Source organism: Diceros bicornis, chromosome 19, assembly GCF_020826845.1.
Source record: "Diceros bicornis minor isolate mBicDic1 chromosome 19, mDicBic1.mat.cur, whole genome shotgun sequence".
Classification (NCBI taxonomy): Eukaryota; Metazoa; Chordata; class Mammalia; order Perissodactyla; family Rhinocerotidae; genus Diceros; species Diceros bicornis.
This window is the reverse complement of record NC_080758.1, coordinates 4,637,510-4,655,019: the sequence shown is the minus strand read 5'-3', so window position 1 is coordinate 4,655,019 and position 17,510 is coordinate 4,637,510. Positions and strand designations below refer to the sequence as shown.

Genomic DNA, 17,510 nt, shown 5'->3' with positions numbered 1-17,510 from the left:
CGGGGCTCCGGGCCTGCCAATCCCACCGCCTTCTGCCCCGCCCCGCCCTCACGAGCAGCCCCTGCTGCCCCGCCGCGGAATCTCCCCCGGCGCCGGCAGCCAATGGGGGCGCGCGGCCTGGGCCGCGGGAGCCAATCCCCGGGCGGGCCGGGCGGCCGCGCCTGCCTATTGGCTCCGCGGGCGCCCCGAGTGTGTGCCCCGCGGGCTTCCGTAGTAGCCGGCCGAGCGGCCCGCGAAACAGAGGAGCTGGAGGGAACGCAGACCGCGTGGTTTCGGGAGTGCGAGTCGCGAAGCCGCGGGAGAGTCCGGTGTCGGGGTGCACCCTCACCCCGGGGTCCAGACCACGGCGGCGCCCCCGGGCTTATGGGGAGACGGCCGCGTCGTGACGTTGACATTGCGAACACTTGAGCACGTCCACCCCACGAGTTAGCAAACAAAGTGGACCTCGGCCGGCGAGCGGGACTCCCCGACATTTCCCGGGGTTTTAGGACCGCTCATGATGTGGGACGAGAGGGGGCAAAACAGTTGGCCGGGAAGGAGTGGGAATAAAAATCGGAGGGAAAAGGGGCGGGAGGCGCCAGGCCGATCCCACAGCTGCTACGAAACCCCCGGGCTCCGCGCGCGCTGTAGGGAAGGGAAGAGCGCAGGGCCGGCTTACAGCCAGTGGCAAACTAAGTGCATTCCTACAAGGAACAAAACTACTTTTGCTTTTCACAATTATTAAAAAGAAACTATAATCAGGAAAAACATCATAGTTAAAAGGAATTTTTTATTAACAAAAAAGTTTTTCTTAATTCACGTAAGGTGCATTTTTAATAGGATAAGATGCTCCACAGTTCAAGAGTCTAATCTACGAACGCTATTCCAGTTTAGTCCTCTCAAATGCATTTGCTTGCTGTGTGTTTATATTTTAACAGGTAAAAGCCCAAACTACCAGCTATTAAAACTAACTATATTGGAAAATGAAAATTTACTGAATTTTTCCATTAGATCAGTTAAAAAAATCAAACAAGATAAAAACTTGTTAGAAATCTTTTCATCATTAGGGCACTACATCTTTTTGAGAACAAGTATAATTTACAGAAATTATACATGGCAACTTTTTATCAAATTCAATATTTAGCAATGTTTTGTTTAGCTGAAATGTTATTTCAATTGTAAAAAACCATCTCTGGTTACAAAAAGTAATCAAAACCTTATTGGATTTAACTTGTTTTTACAAATGCCCTAAGAAGTCTTAAGCTAAACAGTATTTCAAGTAGAAAAACACTAATTTTTAAATAGTTTGGTATACTATTTCTGTGGTTTATGTACATATATTACCTGGTTTCTCTTATAGGAAACCTGATGAGAAGTTTATCACACGAAGCATTGTAAAATAAAGGCAAGAGCTCATCACCTTTTAACAAAAATACTCGGTATGCAACAACCGCAGGTATCAAAGATATGATTTACTGGGTGGTAACTGCCTGCTACAAAATAGGAAACAAAATACATTTACCGGATTGTTTTTGAGATTGCAGCTGCCTTTTGGAATCTAAAATAAGGATTTCCCATAAATAAAAGCTGCAAAGCAATTCACGTGGTGGTTAGTTTAGGTCAATGCTTTTGTTCTCCTCATTATTCTTTTTTTCTCCCCCACGGCCCCCACTCCCGCAGTGGCACATCATTAAAAACATTAAGTACCTGGGATTTATGCTCCAGATCAAGATGTCATTTGAGTAATTTCAAATGATGTACAGCTCTTCATGTAAAAAAGATGTTTTGTGGTCACAATTACTTCAAAAACTAATTATATTCAAATAACCTGACATATCATGCTTTAGCAATTACAGAACCATGATTTTGACACATGGCAATTTATAAGTTAGGCAAATGTGAAATGCTAAAAGATGTGAACAGCTGTTCTTCTGTTTAAGTTTAGAGTGCTGCAAAATTCCGGTAATGACTTTATTTTTTCAGTTAATATAACCAACCCACGGTACAGCATACTAAGTCATAAAGTACAAATCCAAGGAAGGTAATACCTTTACTAAGTTATAAACTTTGGCAAATCAATACAGTACTCTTTGATACAATAAAATCATATTTTTGTTGAAGTCATACATTACTTTAGTGATAATTTTCACTCCAAAAATGTCATTTAAGTACCAAATTAAAACACTGGTTTTTAATGGTGGTTTATAGCAGAGCAAGTTATTTTATACAAATTAATGTCTTTTAAAACTATACAATCTCTTCTTTTAAAAAAGTGAGTTCCTCATGCAAGCTCCTGAAGTTTCCCACAGCAGGGCAACTGTGTGTATTTAAGAGGAGGCTCTGCTTTGTTCTGGGGTTGGTCCAAAGCCAGGTAGAGTTCCAATGCATGAAAAGCTTTAAAATTCTACCTTAAGGAGATTTAAAATGCCAAAACCTATTACCAAGTACTTTTCAAAAACTTAAATTTTCACATAAATACTGGAATCCTCAAAATTAGACGGTCATTTCAAACAACACTAATTTCAGATGATCCCTTTTATTTAGAAAACCTGTATGTACCTCTTTGTTTTGATCACAAGTCACATAGCCTTTTTCTAGCTTATTAAAAAAAATTCTACCTAAAATATTGTTGTATTTTTTAAATAACAAATAAATATCTTGTCAGCTTGCAGAGACCTGGGGGACTGAGGGTCGTATATCAGCTTTCATAATCATTTCTCTACAAATGCTGCTGCTGCCATTGGTGTCCTGATGCTCCCTCTTGCTGAAGCTGTCAATTCTTCAATCTCAGCATTTAACTTACGTATTACCCATTCCATTGCTTCTCGGCCCTTAAAAAAAACCCAATACATTTACTATTACCGAGTGACAGCAAAAGCACATATCGAAAGGCACATCAAGAAGTAACAAGGAATGTTACAAGTATAATTAAACCCCACCAGGACGGATCGCTTTTGTCCTTGCTCTTTCTTCTTTAATGCTATTTACCAAATACCAAATGCCTTTAGCATCTGGCTTGATCTATAAACTGATTTTTATTTTGTATGCAAAAGATGACCTCAAAAGAACCTACAATTAAATGACAGTGATGTTTTACTTATTTCATGATTAGAGTGGTCCCCTTTTTGGGGGTGAGGTCAAACCCCTTTTTCCTTTTCATGTCCATATTTTAAACCAAAACCCTGTACAAGGAAGGCCCTGAAAGATCTGCTCCCTGACTTCCTCTTCAACCACTCTCTCCTGGTGCTCTATGCAGTTCCTCGAGGAAAAGTAAGAGGAGCATTTCAAGCTTCCTCTGTCTCAGGGCTTTGCACATGCAGCTCCTCTGCCTGGAATGCTTCCTAGCACACCCCTCACAACCAACCCGCCCCTCATTCAGCACTCGGAGAAACATCACTTACTGAACACTCAGTAAGCACTCTCATACCTTTCTGTATTTTTCCTTTCCTAATGCCGTGTTGTGTGATTACTGTCGCCTTCCTCTTAGTTCCACGAGGGCAGGGACCACGTTTGTGTTGTTCCCCGCTGTATCCCCAGTCTAGCCTAGCACTCTGCCTGGCACAGAGAAGGCATCTATGAATATCTTTTGACTGTTGAATGATTCAGCATGTGTTATAAAACAGTGCATTAAGCATCTCTTTCTCTAAACTTACTTGTTTTAAATCATGCAGGGTGGGGTGGAAAAAATCTCTCTTTTTATGTATAAAGCACAGACTCTCTCTCTCTCTCAAATGGATCTAGGGGTGAGGGGGAGAGGATAATGAAAAAAGGTTGAGAATCAGTGCTTTAAATTAACGACACAGGGCTACACATCACTGAGCACTTCCCACGTGCTAGGCCCTGGGCCACATGCTTTCCACTTGTTATCTCATTTACTCTTCATGCCCAGCCCTGTAAAATGGGTAATTTTCATCTCCACTTCACAGAGGGGAAACTAACGCACAGAGGGGTTAAGGTAAGCGCCCGAGGTTGAAAGGCTGGGAAGGGTCCGAGCTTGGCGGTGACCCAGGTGTGCCGGGCCAGCGCCTACACAGCTACCTGCCTGTGTGGGTACTCAGTGCATGGCAGTCGAGAGGCGGCTTGTGAAGACAGACACACGTTCAGTGCTGAGCTCTTCCGGGAAATGAAACCCAGGAAGAACAGCAATTGGGGAGCAGCCTTACTTACTTTATTAGCATTTGAAGATATCGTACTTGCCATCAGTCCTTCAAGGTAACTGCTGAGGCTGACGCCCTTCACAGTGATTATGGCTTCTTGAGTCAAAACTGTCCTGGATCAAAACACATTCACACAGCTTCAAAATGACCTCTCAGTTTTTAGAGAAGTATTTAATAAAAAAATTAAAACATGCTGTAAACTAACTTTGTTAAAACCTTTTTACTCACTTTTCTGGGTCCTGAGGATGTGGTTTGTATACAAGTCTCTCGTCTACTGAAACCATATTTGTAAATGAAATCTATAGAATAATAATTTTAAAAAGTCAAATCATTTTGGAAACCAGGATTAAAAACATTTCCAAAATAAATTCACAAACCAAAATCTTGCTAGCTAAACATAAAAAACAACAATAAACCACTTTGATATTACTATGTAAATAGAACTTAAATTTCACTATTGAAAATTTCACTTTTTATTAAAAAAATGATAAATTTGACAAAAGTATTGTAATAGTATAATATGCACATGATCCCACATTCACTTCATTGAGTGCTGTCCCCCAGAAACGAGAGGCAGGCTCAGCTGCAAACAGACGACACAGCTCTAAGTTCTGATTTCCTCAACCATGGGGAAGGGCATAGACTCATCTGTATATCAACCACGAAAGAGACAAGAAATTAAGCCAAATAGTTTACAATTAAAACAAAAGGGAGCCAAAACTTACATTAGTAGATTTAAGTTCCATTGTTTTTTCTACAGGATCAACTACAGAATGTTCTTGCACATATGTTTTGGTTCTTGCTGCACCAATAAGCTAAGTAAAACATTCAGAATTAGTAATCAGAGGAGGAAGGATTTCTTAACAAGTGTATCAATATTTTATTTGAAGGTAAAAATGTGTTAATATCTTGAACCCAAAATCTGTTTCATAAAAAACATGAGGAATCAGACAAAGGTCAGAAAGGAGGGTAACAGGAATTCACACATCATGGATGAGACTGCCAGACACAAAAAAGACTTCCCAGAGGCAATCAGCAACCAGCCCAGTGAGAATGCATGCAATATAAGGCAGGATGCTGAACTGCCAAGGGGCGATGGAGCAGTGAGCCTGAACACGGAAATCAGAATATCTGGGGAAACACGGCATCGAGAAAAAGGAGAGCTCACGAGTACCTAGGGCAGTCCAAGGGAGAGGGTGCCGTGGCTTCATTTTCCAGACAGAAAAGCAGCCATCTCATGATGGAGAATAATACATCACATCCAGGATCACTCCCACTGCTCCGACCCCAAGCCAATCCCCTGATCTTGCTCATTTCTGTGTCCCCACTATCCAATGTAATGGTTTGTACAAAGGAAGCAATCAGCAGGTTTCTGCTGAAAAATGTCCACTTTAGTTTTCTGAGTGAACCTACCTCCTAGAAAGAGAACCTCTACAGAAAACTGGGTCTACTTATCACACCAGAGTTTTCTCACAGTATGATAACCTGGCATTCCAGTTTCTTGCTGGTTAAATTGTCTCACTAAAGCCTGCTCATTTGTAACTGAACAGCATTACGTTTTTAAATGTATGAGGAGTACCAGACCTTGGAACAAATGTGGCGAAAGCAAAGCCTGAGAATACACTCCTCACTTAATGTGCACGACCCACCACTGACTACAGCAACTGTCAGCTGACAATCACCACCAGACCATCACTTCCCAATCTTACTACTGGTTCCAGTTGCTGGCAAAAGTACGAAAAGCAGAATATAACTCCTCTTAGATTAGAGCATTAGCTGGCTTCCTTCAGAAGGTTTTATCAGGTGCCTTCATGAAGACTGTAATAATATTTCCAATTCATTATACACTCATAACTCAAGTTTATTATAATACAATTTGAACTGATGCAAAAATGACATTCAGAATTGGCTCCCACAACCTATTTGAAATTATAATGTGGTTTAGAAAACTTCTCTACAGCAGTCACATTTCTACAGGAATAAAGACGCACTTACAGACTTCACAATGGAAGGCAGTCCCCACTCTGTGCTGAGAAGTCTATGGCTGTGCAGCTTTCCAGAGGGATCTATACGTCTGTCCAATACATCAACTCCAACCACACTTGGGTTCATAGGGTTTGGGTATTTCTGCATTGCAGCTGTTGTAACTGTTTCCCATGGGTGGCTGCCAATATGAACCAAAAATCAAACGTTTAAAAATATGCATATAAATTAAGCCATTTCTATAACCCATCAAATTATTCTTTACAATTGAAGTTTAATTAATTTGCCTAGGGAAAATGATTTTCTGAAACTGACTGAAAGATGACTTTGGGGGATCAATCTATATATTTTTTTTAACTGTATATTATGGGTTTATTTTATTTATTTATTATTTTTGTGTGTGAGGAAGATCAGCCCTGAGCTAACATCCGCACTAATCCTCCTCTTTTTGCTGAGGAAGACCAGCTCTGAGCTTGTCAGAGCCTTCTCCTTTTTATTGCCAATCCTCCTCCTTTTCCTCCTCAAAGCCCCAGTAGATAGTTGTATGTCATAGTTGCACATCCTTCGAGTTGCTGCATGTGGGACGCGGCCTCAGCATGGCCGGAAAAGCGGTGCATTGGTGCGCACCCGGGATCCGAACCCGGGCCGCCAGCAGCGGAGTGCGCACACTTAACCGCTAAGCCACGGGGCCGGCCCTCAATCTACATTTTGAATATGTATACACTTCAGTATTTTTTCAGCACACAGGCTATATGGTACAATTGATGTCTATGAAGATTAAAATAGACTACGGAGCATTACAGTACAGTTTCTTAAGCAATCTTTGCTATTTACCCGTGTTCACTTTAACTGTACATTTTGTTTCTAAGAACCACTGATTCATAAAAATGTATTTAAAAATTATGTTCTAAAGAAACAAGCAGCAAAAATTGTTATTACTTTACCATTTATGCTTTTGTCTGACTCCAAGTCTAAGAAGCTATAAAGTAACAAGAGCCAAAGAACTTATAGGCACCAGTGAATTCTTATAGGAATTACAAAAAGATCCAAAGCATTATTGATTTAAATACTGTAATATTAAAAATGTATTTTTATCTATATTAGAGTGATAAGAAACTCTGGCTGCTCCAGTCAATCTTAATCCATTGCTTTCCTCAAAGGAGTGATTCTGATTTCTATTTTGAAAAAGTCACTCAATACAATGTTTTTAAGGCACTCCTAAAATCCTATTCTCTAATATTCTCTCTTAATATAATAAGCATTTGCTTATCATCTAGGATTCAAACGGTAACAATATGATGGAACTTGCAGCACTTTTATCTTCTTGAAAAAGCACATGTGCTTGGGTGATTCAAAACATGATGTACATTTGTTCACTTCACAAGTTATGTGAATAAGATGTTTGTACAAAGACACTCTTTTCAAAAGAGCTCCTTATTAACTATAATGAGTATTAAAGGTGACTTAGTCCACCTGCAATCTGATTCTAGACTATCCATCTGTGATCCTGTCTTCATTGAAAGGAAAAAGACAAGATCTGGAAATGACGTTTCAAACCACATTTGCTGATAGAACACACAGTATTACTTTTTATTTTTCTAAAAGCAAAACAGGTAGGCATTAATCTATTTCAACTTTTCAGAGAACTAAGCCTGATAAATACATCTTGTTGACAGAAAGAAAATCTCAACACCATTCATTTCCCAGAACCCAGGACAACCAGTGACATTATTTTTAATGTTTTCATTTTTGCTATATTATTATATAAATGAACCTCATTCTGTTTTTAATCTCAGGCCTTATTCAGCAATCAATGCAGGTATATAAGCTGAGCTACTTCATAACTACAAACAGTCCCCACAAATAGAAGTGATACAGGCCGAGCACTCTTGATTATTACCAAGGCAATTATCTAAAATGAAAATCAGATGAACCCTTTCCCTGCCTCCATCTAGTCATACACCATGGTTAGCTGGCTTCCTTGCACTTATCTCTTCTCCCATCCCCTCTAAAAAATTAATAATTACGTGGCTTCAGGATGGTTACACATTATTTGTAATTTAGTTCTTCTCTCCTCTCTGAGCCAACTTGAAAACATCAATGTTGACTTAGCTTGGACTAAGACAGCTTTATGAAACATAAGCAGCTCAACTGCTACAAAGGATGCATATTATGATTAACAGTGTTCCAGCAATTAGTTTTAACTTTATCAATGTAATTGTGTGAAAAGACCTCACACTGGGAGACACTCAAAGATGGCACCAGAAGGGCAGTCACGAGAACCTGGTGCCTTACTGACCTGTCCAATTTCTTCACCTATAAAACGAGGTGTAGGACACTGTTAACTCCACGGAGGCAGCAACAATGTCTTGACTTATTTACCAAAATGTAAAGAATCCCAAGAACAGTGCCTGGCACATAGTGGGCGTTCACATTTGTTGAAGGAATCAATGAATGACTTCAACTGGACGCCAACTTTATGCTAGGCCTCAGAAGGAAGTACTGGAAAATCAAAGATGGGTAAGACACAGAATGACGACTTAGATGTTGTTAGAAAGCAACAACTTCAGATGGGAAACACAGGGAAACAGTACGATTTGTGAGAATAAATGACGACTTAAATTTCAGGTATGCTGAGTTTGAAGAGTCTGTGGGGCATGTGAGCAGAGATGTCTGGTAAGACCTGAAAATAAGAATTTGAAGTTCGGGGGCCAGCCCCATAGTGTAGTGGTTAAGTTCAGGCTCTCCGCTTCGGCGGCCCAGGGTTCGCAGGTTCAGATCCTGGGACATATGTACCACTTGTCAAGTCATGCTGTGGCGGCGGCCCATAAATGAAGAGGAAGATGGGCACAGATGTTAGCTCAGAACTAATCTTCCTCTGCAAAACGAGGAGAACTGGCAACATATGCTAGCTCAGGGCCGATCTTCTTCACAAAAAAAACAAAAAACAAGAAAAGAATTTGAAGTTCAAGAGAAGGTGGAGCCCAAGGTACAGATTTGGGTGCCACCAATGTTTACATATCAGCCGGGAGCTCGATGGAAAAGCCCAGATTATCTGAGGAGAATCAGGATCAGGGCTTCTTCTCCCAGAACATGTACAGCATTTACTTAAATATGTCTATCTTCTGGGAGGAGGGTCCCAGAGCTTTCATCAAATCTGAGAGGTCTGTGATGAAGAGAAAAAAGAAAGATTAGGAATCATTGACAAAATGCAAGACAAGAAGGCCAACAACAGAATCTCATGGAACATTTTCACTGAAGGGGAAAAAGAGGGAAACGTTGAAGAAAGGGGCAGAAAGAGAGGAGAGGGAAGAAGGGGACAAGCCAGAGAGAAGAAAGTTCTAAGGAGACGGTGCCAAGGAGACCTGTTGAAGTATTGAAAGCTGGAAGAGGACTGCAAGGAAGAAACCATCCACTACCCCAAGGGCTGAAATGGAGTAGTGAAGAATGTGACTGCGTTCAAGAACATCAGAAAGACAAAGTTAGGGTCTTTTTCTCCAGAAAGATGGTAAACATTAGGGAGAAAAGAAACCTTCCCTCTGATTCTAATATTCTATACTTTCCAGAATCCAGTGGACTCGGATGTGTCTGATTCACTGAGTATGTAAAAAGTTTACAGCTTCTTTTAAAATTGCTCTTGGAAACACTTAAAAAAATCAAATGGTTAAACCAAAACATACTACAAAGCTATAAAAATTAAAGCAGTGTGGCAACAATAGCAAGATAAGTGGAATAACCAGATAGCTCTGAAATGGATTCAAATATACATCACGATAGTGTTTAGGACAAAGGTGGCACTTCAAACCAGGGAGGGGAAGATGGATTAGTCAATAAAGAGTGCTGGGGTAACTGATTAATTCTCTAGGCAAAACAGATACAGCTGCTTATACGTATGGTTCTCTTTCATGCGGAATCACAGAACCAGAAGAGAACTGAATTCCCAACATCCAATTGGTGTCAGGCCTATTTTCGTTAGTAAAAAGTTCTCGCTAACAAGAGATGTCACTGAAAGTGGCCTCAAAGACATCTTAGAGTGGCAGGCCCTGCCGATACCATCCTCTTCCATGGCTCATATGAAAATGGGTGACCCAAGGTCACACGGCTTGTTGGAGCCGGAGCCGGACCTTGGACTCCAATGCCAAGGCTCCGTTCCTGACGTCAACGAGCTGCCGGGACGGTTTCGCCTCCGGGTCGCCTGAGCGCACCAGAAATTCACGTTCGAGGTAAGCAGCTCCACCCAAACGCTGGCTGGGCGAGTAACTCTCGACAAAGCCTACGCCTTGTTCTCGGGATCCTGGGTTCCAGTTCCCCGAGGGTTCTGCAAGGCCGGATGAGGCAGCGAGGGGCCTCTCACACCCCGAGAGCTGTCGAGGACCTCGTGCCCCGCGACGCCCCACCGCCCAGGGGGCTCCCCGGGGGCAGGCCGCCGGTGCCCGTCTCTGGCCCCCTCCCGGCGGGGCGGCGGCTGGGCCCCTGGGGGTTCGGGGCCCTCTCCCCTGGGGCCCTTTCCTGGGGCGCAGGGCGGCCCGGGCGGCCCCAGCCCCGTGGGACTCAGGCCCAGCTCTCCCCACTAGGCCCGGCGCCTGGAAGCTTCCTGAGGGGCGCCCCGGCCTCGCCGCGACTCCAGCCCCGCCCCGCCCTCCCACCGCGCAGCTACCGCGTCCCCGCCGACCCGTCCCACGCCCCAAACTTACTCAAAGACGTGCTCCGAAGTCCAGATCTTCATGCTGCCGGCGACCTGCGCGATGTCCGGGCGTCGCTAGGGGACAATGAGGCAAAGAGGCCTCACTTGCCCCCGCCCCGCCCCCCAGCCGCCCCGCCGGCCGCGCAGCGCGCACGCGCCGTCGGGCCCGACGCGAGGGACGTCCCGACGCGCTGCCCCACGCCCTATCCCGGGCCGGGTTTTGCCCCAGCCTTGCGCGCGGCGCAACGAAACCCCGCCCCTTAGCGCCCGGTGCATCGCGCCGGCGCAGTTCCGGGGGCCGTGCTCAGGGCCGCCGGGGAGGGCGCTGTGATGCGCAGGCGCGGCAAGCGCCGGGCGGCCCGCCCCCTCGCGGGCGTCGCCGGGAGCGCTGACCTCTGGGCAGAGTTGGGCCAGGCCCAGCCGGTTCCTGGGCGCAGCGGTTTGGCGCGTCTCGTGCCCTCGGTCCGCGTGGGCCCTGCGCGCCTTGCAATCCGGCACCTGTTGAGGGGTCCACTCAGCCGCTTACACGGATAGTCCTTGTGCTTTTCACTTGAGCAAGTGTTCATGGCACCGAGTTAGAAAATTCCTCCCTCTTCCTGCGGCAACCCAAACTGTGGAGGCTCCAAAGTCGTCCAGTCCAGCAACAGGCCGCCTCCTGTCTCAACCGAGACTATGGAGGCTAAAAAGTCATCCTGCCAGCCAACCAGCTAACCAACCAACCATTCCAGAGATTATGACCCTAGATGGGGAGGAGACATATAGACATGGAGAAACTAACATCAGACAGTGTGATTAATGCCCAAATGAAGTGTAGTTAGGAAGCATGGGTGCTATGTGGAACAGATGGAAAAGCTTCATGGCCCTGGGTTTATAGCATGGGTTCTAGCTCAGATGTCACTCTCCAGAGAGGTCTTCCTTCATCACCATTCCTCAGCAGATCCTCCAACCCCTAGTACCTCCATCACAACCTCCTGTGGCATTTTTCTTAGCACTTACTCTCTGAGATCATCTTGTTTATTTAACTTCCACCTGAATGTGAGCCCTTGAAGGCAAGGATATTGCCTGTCTTGCTCAATAACAATTCTCAGTGCCTCATCTATAGTAAAGGGTCAATGATTTTTTATTGAAAAATGAAATAATAATTATTTGTGGAATGAATGAATTACTGAAATCATCTAGTAACTGTTTAACTTCCACTGAACTGTAAGCCTCTGAGGGTGAGGTTCTTGCCAGACTTGTTCAATGATTCCTCTGGTACCTACATAATAATTATTTGTTGCATAAATGAATGAATGACTAAGAAGTGAGGAGGCAAGAAGGAATGGCATGTGGTTTCATCCACAGCTGAACCTTGTCCAGTGGACAAATTGCCCGGCCTAGCTTTCAGGATGAGTCCTCCCTCCACTTCAGAACAATTTGCCATTTTAAATGATGGCTGTGGGGGAAAATCTTTATATCTGGTCACTTAGAAGCTAGTTAGAAGCACCAACTTATTCTTGTTCTTAGCTCATTAGATTGTTGAAAACAAATAAAAGCCAGGTTAATTTAGGAGGGAGGATAATTTTTTAAAATAGCCAAAGTCCTTTATATAAAAAAATTACATTAGATAGAAAGGAAATAATATGGTTGGGTAGTTGCTAAGTGCAATTTATGGCACCTAGGACTTTTTTAAAAAAACAAACCTACAGTACTTAGAGTGAATTCTCAGGGAGGTAATACTCTAAGGGCTGCTGAGACTGTGCCTCAGCCTTGATTAAGATGCGAAATTAATGTTACTGAATGTTAAAAACACTGGTTCAGGAACCATCAGCACAGAACAGCCTGTCCCTGCTATTCCTGGAGTTCTGTGAAGCTGTTCACCATCCAGGATTCCACTTCTGTTTATTTTAGAGAATGTTATTCTGCCCCCTAGTTCAAGATTTCTGTTTTTTAAAGTTGTGAAAATTAAATGACATCTATCCGCTACCCATACCTTATTAGTCTGTTGATTTTACTTACTACATCTGGAGTGATGGGGATGGGGGCATGGAAGGTTGGAGATCTAGGACCCAAGTATCTTTTCTGTGTGTGTCTCCAAGGTGGAAATAATATCACCTTATAGTTGGATTTGGAAAGCAAGACCTTTATATGTATTGTCTCGTGGAGACTCACTTAGAAACACACAGAGGAAACAAATTAGTGATTTTTAGATACCTAAGCATTGTATCCCTGAGTGTGCCTCTCACAGAAACAGGCAAGTCATTAGCAGGTCACTAATCTGACTAGCAATTAAGTAGGTGACTGGTTCTTGTGGCACTTGCCCCAGTGATGACACACAATCCCCAGATCCCCACCTTCCCTGTGCCTGGGGGAGGGAAGAATGCGGATCTGATTACTACCAACAGGGAACTTCACATCTGGCTGAGGAGCCAAAACAGAAGTCAAGAAATAACTAGAAGATATTTAAAGCAAGGGTTAGGTGTTCAGAGCAGAGAGACCCATGACTGTGAACTGCAGCCCCTTTGGGCGGGCTTCATGGAAGATGGTGGGAGGAGCAGAGGAGGATTTGGCTGAAAGGCAGGATCAGGGGTTGGTATGGGAAGAGGTAGTGTAGTGGCCCACATGAGCGGGGCCCAGAGACAGACCAGACAGGAGAAGCGATGAATTCACGGGCTCCAACTTCAGTTGGGCCCCTACTCCTTTTATTTCCCAGCTTCCGTCATTCACATACTGTCTTCACAATTTGCCTATTTAACCTGTTCCGTCATTATTTCATTTTTTTATATCAGCTTCTTTACAAATACATTTTAAATGAAACTTTATATAACTACTGTCAATAGAAAATCGTTTTTTTTTTTTGATACACACTAAATACATAACTATTAATATAAAACAGTAAGCCTGTGGACTCCCTTCTCTTTCACATATTCCAGCAGTGGGCATGTCTCACTTTGAGGTTGATTTCCAAGATTTCTAGCTGCTCTTTTGACTCTTTTCCATTCTCTTCAAACTCCAAACCCATCTTTTCCTCTGAACTTCTCAGCAATAACCTTTGTCTCTGAATTCACTGTGAACTTCAACTTTCCTTCCTTCCTCTTCAAAATGTCTTGTGTTCTCATCAATCCTCTCTGTATTTCTTCTGGACTCAGAGAACATATTCTTTCTCCTTTCTGATCTTTTTTGCCTTTGCTCTCTTCATTTATTCATTCAACAAATAGCCACAGATCATCTATTCTAGGCCATCCCTCTGCTCATGGAGCTTATACTACATCAGTGGCTCTCAACCAGGGGCGATTTCCTCCAGGGGCCGTTGGGCAATGTCTGGAGACCTTTTTAGTTGTCACATCTAGGGACGGGGTGCTACTGGCATCTAGTGGGTAGAGGCCAGGCATGCTGCTAAACATCCTACGACACACAGAACAGAGACAGTCCCCCCACAACAAAGAAGTACTTGGCCCCAAATGTCACTAGCGTCGCTGTTTAGAAACCTGGGGCTGTAGCTAACAGGTTCTTGTAATCTGGCCCAGTCTACCTGTCTAGCCTCTATCTTTTGTCTTCCCATCACGCAACTCGACTGAACCCTACAGCTAGATCCATTACTCGCTGTCCCTCAACAAGCTACACGTTTCCACACCCTTGAACTTTGTACATGGCGTTCTCTGCCCAGAGTGCTTCTTCCCCTTATTTGCCCTGAAGAGTCTTACTCACGTCTCGAGACTGTGCAAATACTCCACTCCCCCTGAGTGCCTCACTGATATGCCTCTCCCCCAGCTCAGAACGATGCTTTGTTCCTGCCTCTGTGCTCCTTTTGGCATTTATATAGACCTTGTAATCGTAGTGTATGTGTGTATATGTGTGTGTCCACAACTGCAGTTTAAAGTATAAAATGATGACTTCTGTCTTATTCCATTCAGGCTGCTATAACAAAATACCACAGACTGGGTGGCTTATAAACAACAGAAATTTATTTCTCACAGTTCCAGACGCTGGAAGTCTTAAGATCGGGATGCCAGAATGGTCAGATGTGGGTCCTCTTCTGGGTTGCTGACTTCTCATTGTGTCCTCATGTGGTAGAAGGGGGATAGAGAGCTCTCTCAGGCCTTTTTTATAGGAGCATTAATCTCATTCATTTGGGGACCTCCCAAAGGCCCCATCTCCTAATACCATCACATTGGGCATTAGGATTTCAACATATGACTTTTGAGGGGACACAAACATTCAGATGATAGCCACAACCTCTGTGTTAGAGGGATGGGGGGGTTCCTTATCTAACTCTTCATTTTTTGAGCCGTTGCTGTAAGGTGGCTACACAGGGAAGCAAGACTCATCAAAACATGAAAATATTCACTACTGAACCAAATACTTGTAAACTTGGTGCGCATTGAAAACACTAGTCTAGACCCTCATCTGTCGAGCCCACGTGTTTTCTGGCTAGTCTCTCACTGGTTGTCCATGGCTAAAAATGTACCCTAAGTGGTTGGAAAGTGAAACAGAAACTCTTGGAAAAGATGCAGGGTTTCATCAGGTTGAGGAGGGTGCTGCTCAAGACCTCCTCCATCAGACGTTGAAGCACCAGTAGACGACTTCACGTGGAATGAAGGCAGTTAGCAACTGAGAAGAGAAGATTGACAAGCGATGGTTTCCAAAGAAAAAGCATGTCGGAAGGCAATGATTTGAACAGCTAAGGATTGGGAGAAACCCGTGGGAAAACTAATCAAATCCTTGAATATTTATGCAAAGATCTCCATCACTATGATTGGGCTGTGAAATTCAAACATATTGTGTAGTGCTTTTTGCAGTTTGGTGGGGAAAATTATGGTAAAAACAAGCACTTGATTCATTCTATGTAACCAGTATTTGCATAGAGTTGCAATTTTAAGTTATGTTTGTGTGTGTATATATATATCTCATAATATATATAAATAAATATATGTATATGTATCACTTCATACCTGCATATGTATATATGTGCGTGTGTGTATATAAACTTACTATCATCAATTTAATTTCATTTTTCAGGATAAACTCTCAGCCACACTTTTGTTTTTCATGATTTACTGTGAAATTTTGGTGTTGGTTTTAAGTGGGTTCGGTGGGGCTTACTGGGCACCAATTTTACACTAAAAATGAGAGTTTTCTTAAACCCCAAGAACTGAGACTCCATAGGAAGATCAGTTAGGAGAACTACGTAATAAGGACTTAAGGTGAGGAACAGCAAGAGCAGAGATGAAGGAGGGCAGGGGGATGCTGGAGACACTTTTAGGAAGCCCTACTAGCGGAGTCCTTGCACGCCCTCTCACCTTTCCACTTTGTGACCCAAGCAGCCCTCATAAAATGGAGAGCCAGAGTCGTGTGGCCACAGAATGAGCCAACGAGAAGTGACCTGCACGACTCAAGCCTGAGACTTCAACATCCCATGGCCTCTCCTACCTGGGGGATTTCACTGGCCCCGGAGGGACAGACCGGAAAGCAGGCGGAGCTGGGAGGCCTGCCAGGACCTCGGGCCCTGGAGCCCACCCACTTCTCTCTGCTAAAGAGACCTCCCCATTTCGGGAATCTCGCATTGCTTCTAATTTAACAAGTATCTCAAGTCAAATTCAATTTCATTCCCATTAGTGATTGAAGATTTCGGGTAACTGTCCAGAACTTCCTATTTCTATGATTTTTTTCCCTGCTTTCTGTTTACCTAAGTATCTAACCAAGTTATCCCTAAATTCCTATCATAAGAAATGAATCTCTTCTCCTGGGAAGACTTTGACTATTCCAGTAATTCCTCATCCTGAGAAATTAGGGTAATTTCTTAAAGCTAAATCAATTTGTCTTATTAGCAGTCTTCCCATAAACAGGCCGTCCATATCAGAATGAGCTTCACTCTCTTTCTATGCTAAAAGCTTTTACCATGAAAAGACTCCCTCACATATATACTCACACACAAAGTTAGGCAATAAAACCTGGCCAGAAATTCTTACCAGGATAATAAAAATGTCATCAATGCATGTGTGCCCTGAGATGAACACTTCTCGCAATCCTCTCTTTCACATCCGTTTGAGGCTTTTTGTTTGGTCCCTATTACCACCGCAGGAGATGGAAAGGTTAAAGAAGATCCACTGGCCAACCGCCAAGTGTCTGAAGACCAAGGAAGGCTCGGAGTAGCATTTGTGTGAACATAGACATGAGCCGCGTTGTCCTTTTTTCTTTTCCCTTATAAAGGACATTTCTCACTTGAAGTCACCCAGACAGTGACCTACTATTTGCTGACCTTGGCCAACATAGCAAGTTGACTGCTCGTCTCTTGTGTCATCAGGGGAGAGGGGGTGTCACCCTCTTCGTGAGAGGCATAATTAGGTTTACGAGAGGGGACAGAGCCTTGGCAGTCTCCTCCATTTTGCCGGAGGCAAATTAGTTCTCCATCTTTACTGGAGGCAAATGGACCAATCTAGAAACAGACTAGGCCTTGTAGGGGGCTCCCCTTCCAAGTACCCCCATCCACAGGCGACCTTGGAAACAGGGAATTACACATGCAGCTGCATATTGGCCTGGGATGGATTCAGACAGAGCCTTTTTGTGTGGCCTATTCTTGCTCACCTTTATCTTGATGACCTTTCGGATATAACATTTCAGTGGCCAACAGCGGGAACACCGAAGGAGAGAACAATTACAGCCACAATCCGCTTCCTGAGAGCAGTTCAGCTGACTGCAGTTTCAAAGGATCAAACTGGCACCTCTTT

The 17,510-nt window shown here is 43.6% G+C and overlaps 1 protein-coding gene across 3 annotated transcripts; it reads right to left on the bottom strand.

The window, feature by feature from the left end:
* Positions 1-749: 749 nt before the first annotated feature.
* PRELID3B (PRELI domain containing 3B) lies at positions 750-10,922 on the bottom strand. Of its 3 annotated transcripts, XM_058562389.1 has the most exons (8): positions 10,814-10,922; positions 6,132-6,300; positions 4,862-4,951; positions 4,365-4,435; positions 4,147-4,249; positions 3,633-3,716; positions 3,407-3,530; positions 2,688-2,810 (listed from the first exon to the last, which is right to left on the bottom strand). In XM_058562389.1, exons 1-8 carry the CDS (start codon positions 10,843-10,845, stop codon positions 2,779-2,781), a joined length of 705 nt encoding a protein of 234 aa, XP_058418372.1. In that variant the 5' UTR covers positions 10,846-10,922; the 3' UTR covers positions 2,688-2,778. The 3 variants fall into 3 exon arrangements, with proteins under 3 accessions (XP_058418373.1, XP_058418372.1, XP_058418374.1); XM_058562391.1 differs by lacking the exon at positions 2,688-2,810 and having other exon boundaries at positions 3,463-3,534; XM_058562390.1 differs by lacking the exons at positions 3,407-3,530; positions 3,633-3,716 and having other exon boundaries at positions 750-2,810; positions 10,814-10,921.
* Between the last annotated feature and the right edge of the window lie 6,588 nt (positions 10,923-17,510).

Coding starts and splice junctions, on each gene's coding strand:
- PRELID3B (XM_058562389.1), bottom strand. CDS start 10,845: ATGAAGATCTGGACTTCGGAGCACGTCTTTGA. Junction 4,952..6,131: donor TGCCTTCCATTGTGAAGTCT/GTAAGTGCGTCT, acceptor TGTTTTACTTAG/CTTATTGGTGCAGCAAGAAC. Junction 4,436..4,861: donor TGGAACTTAAATCTACTAAT/GTAAGTTTTGGC, acceptor ATTATTCTATAG/ATTTCATTTACAAATATGGT.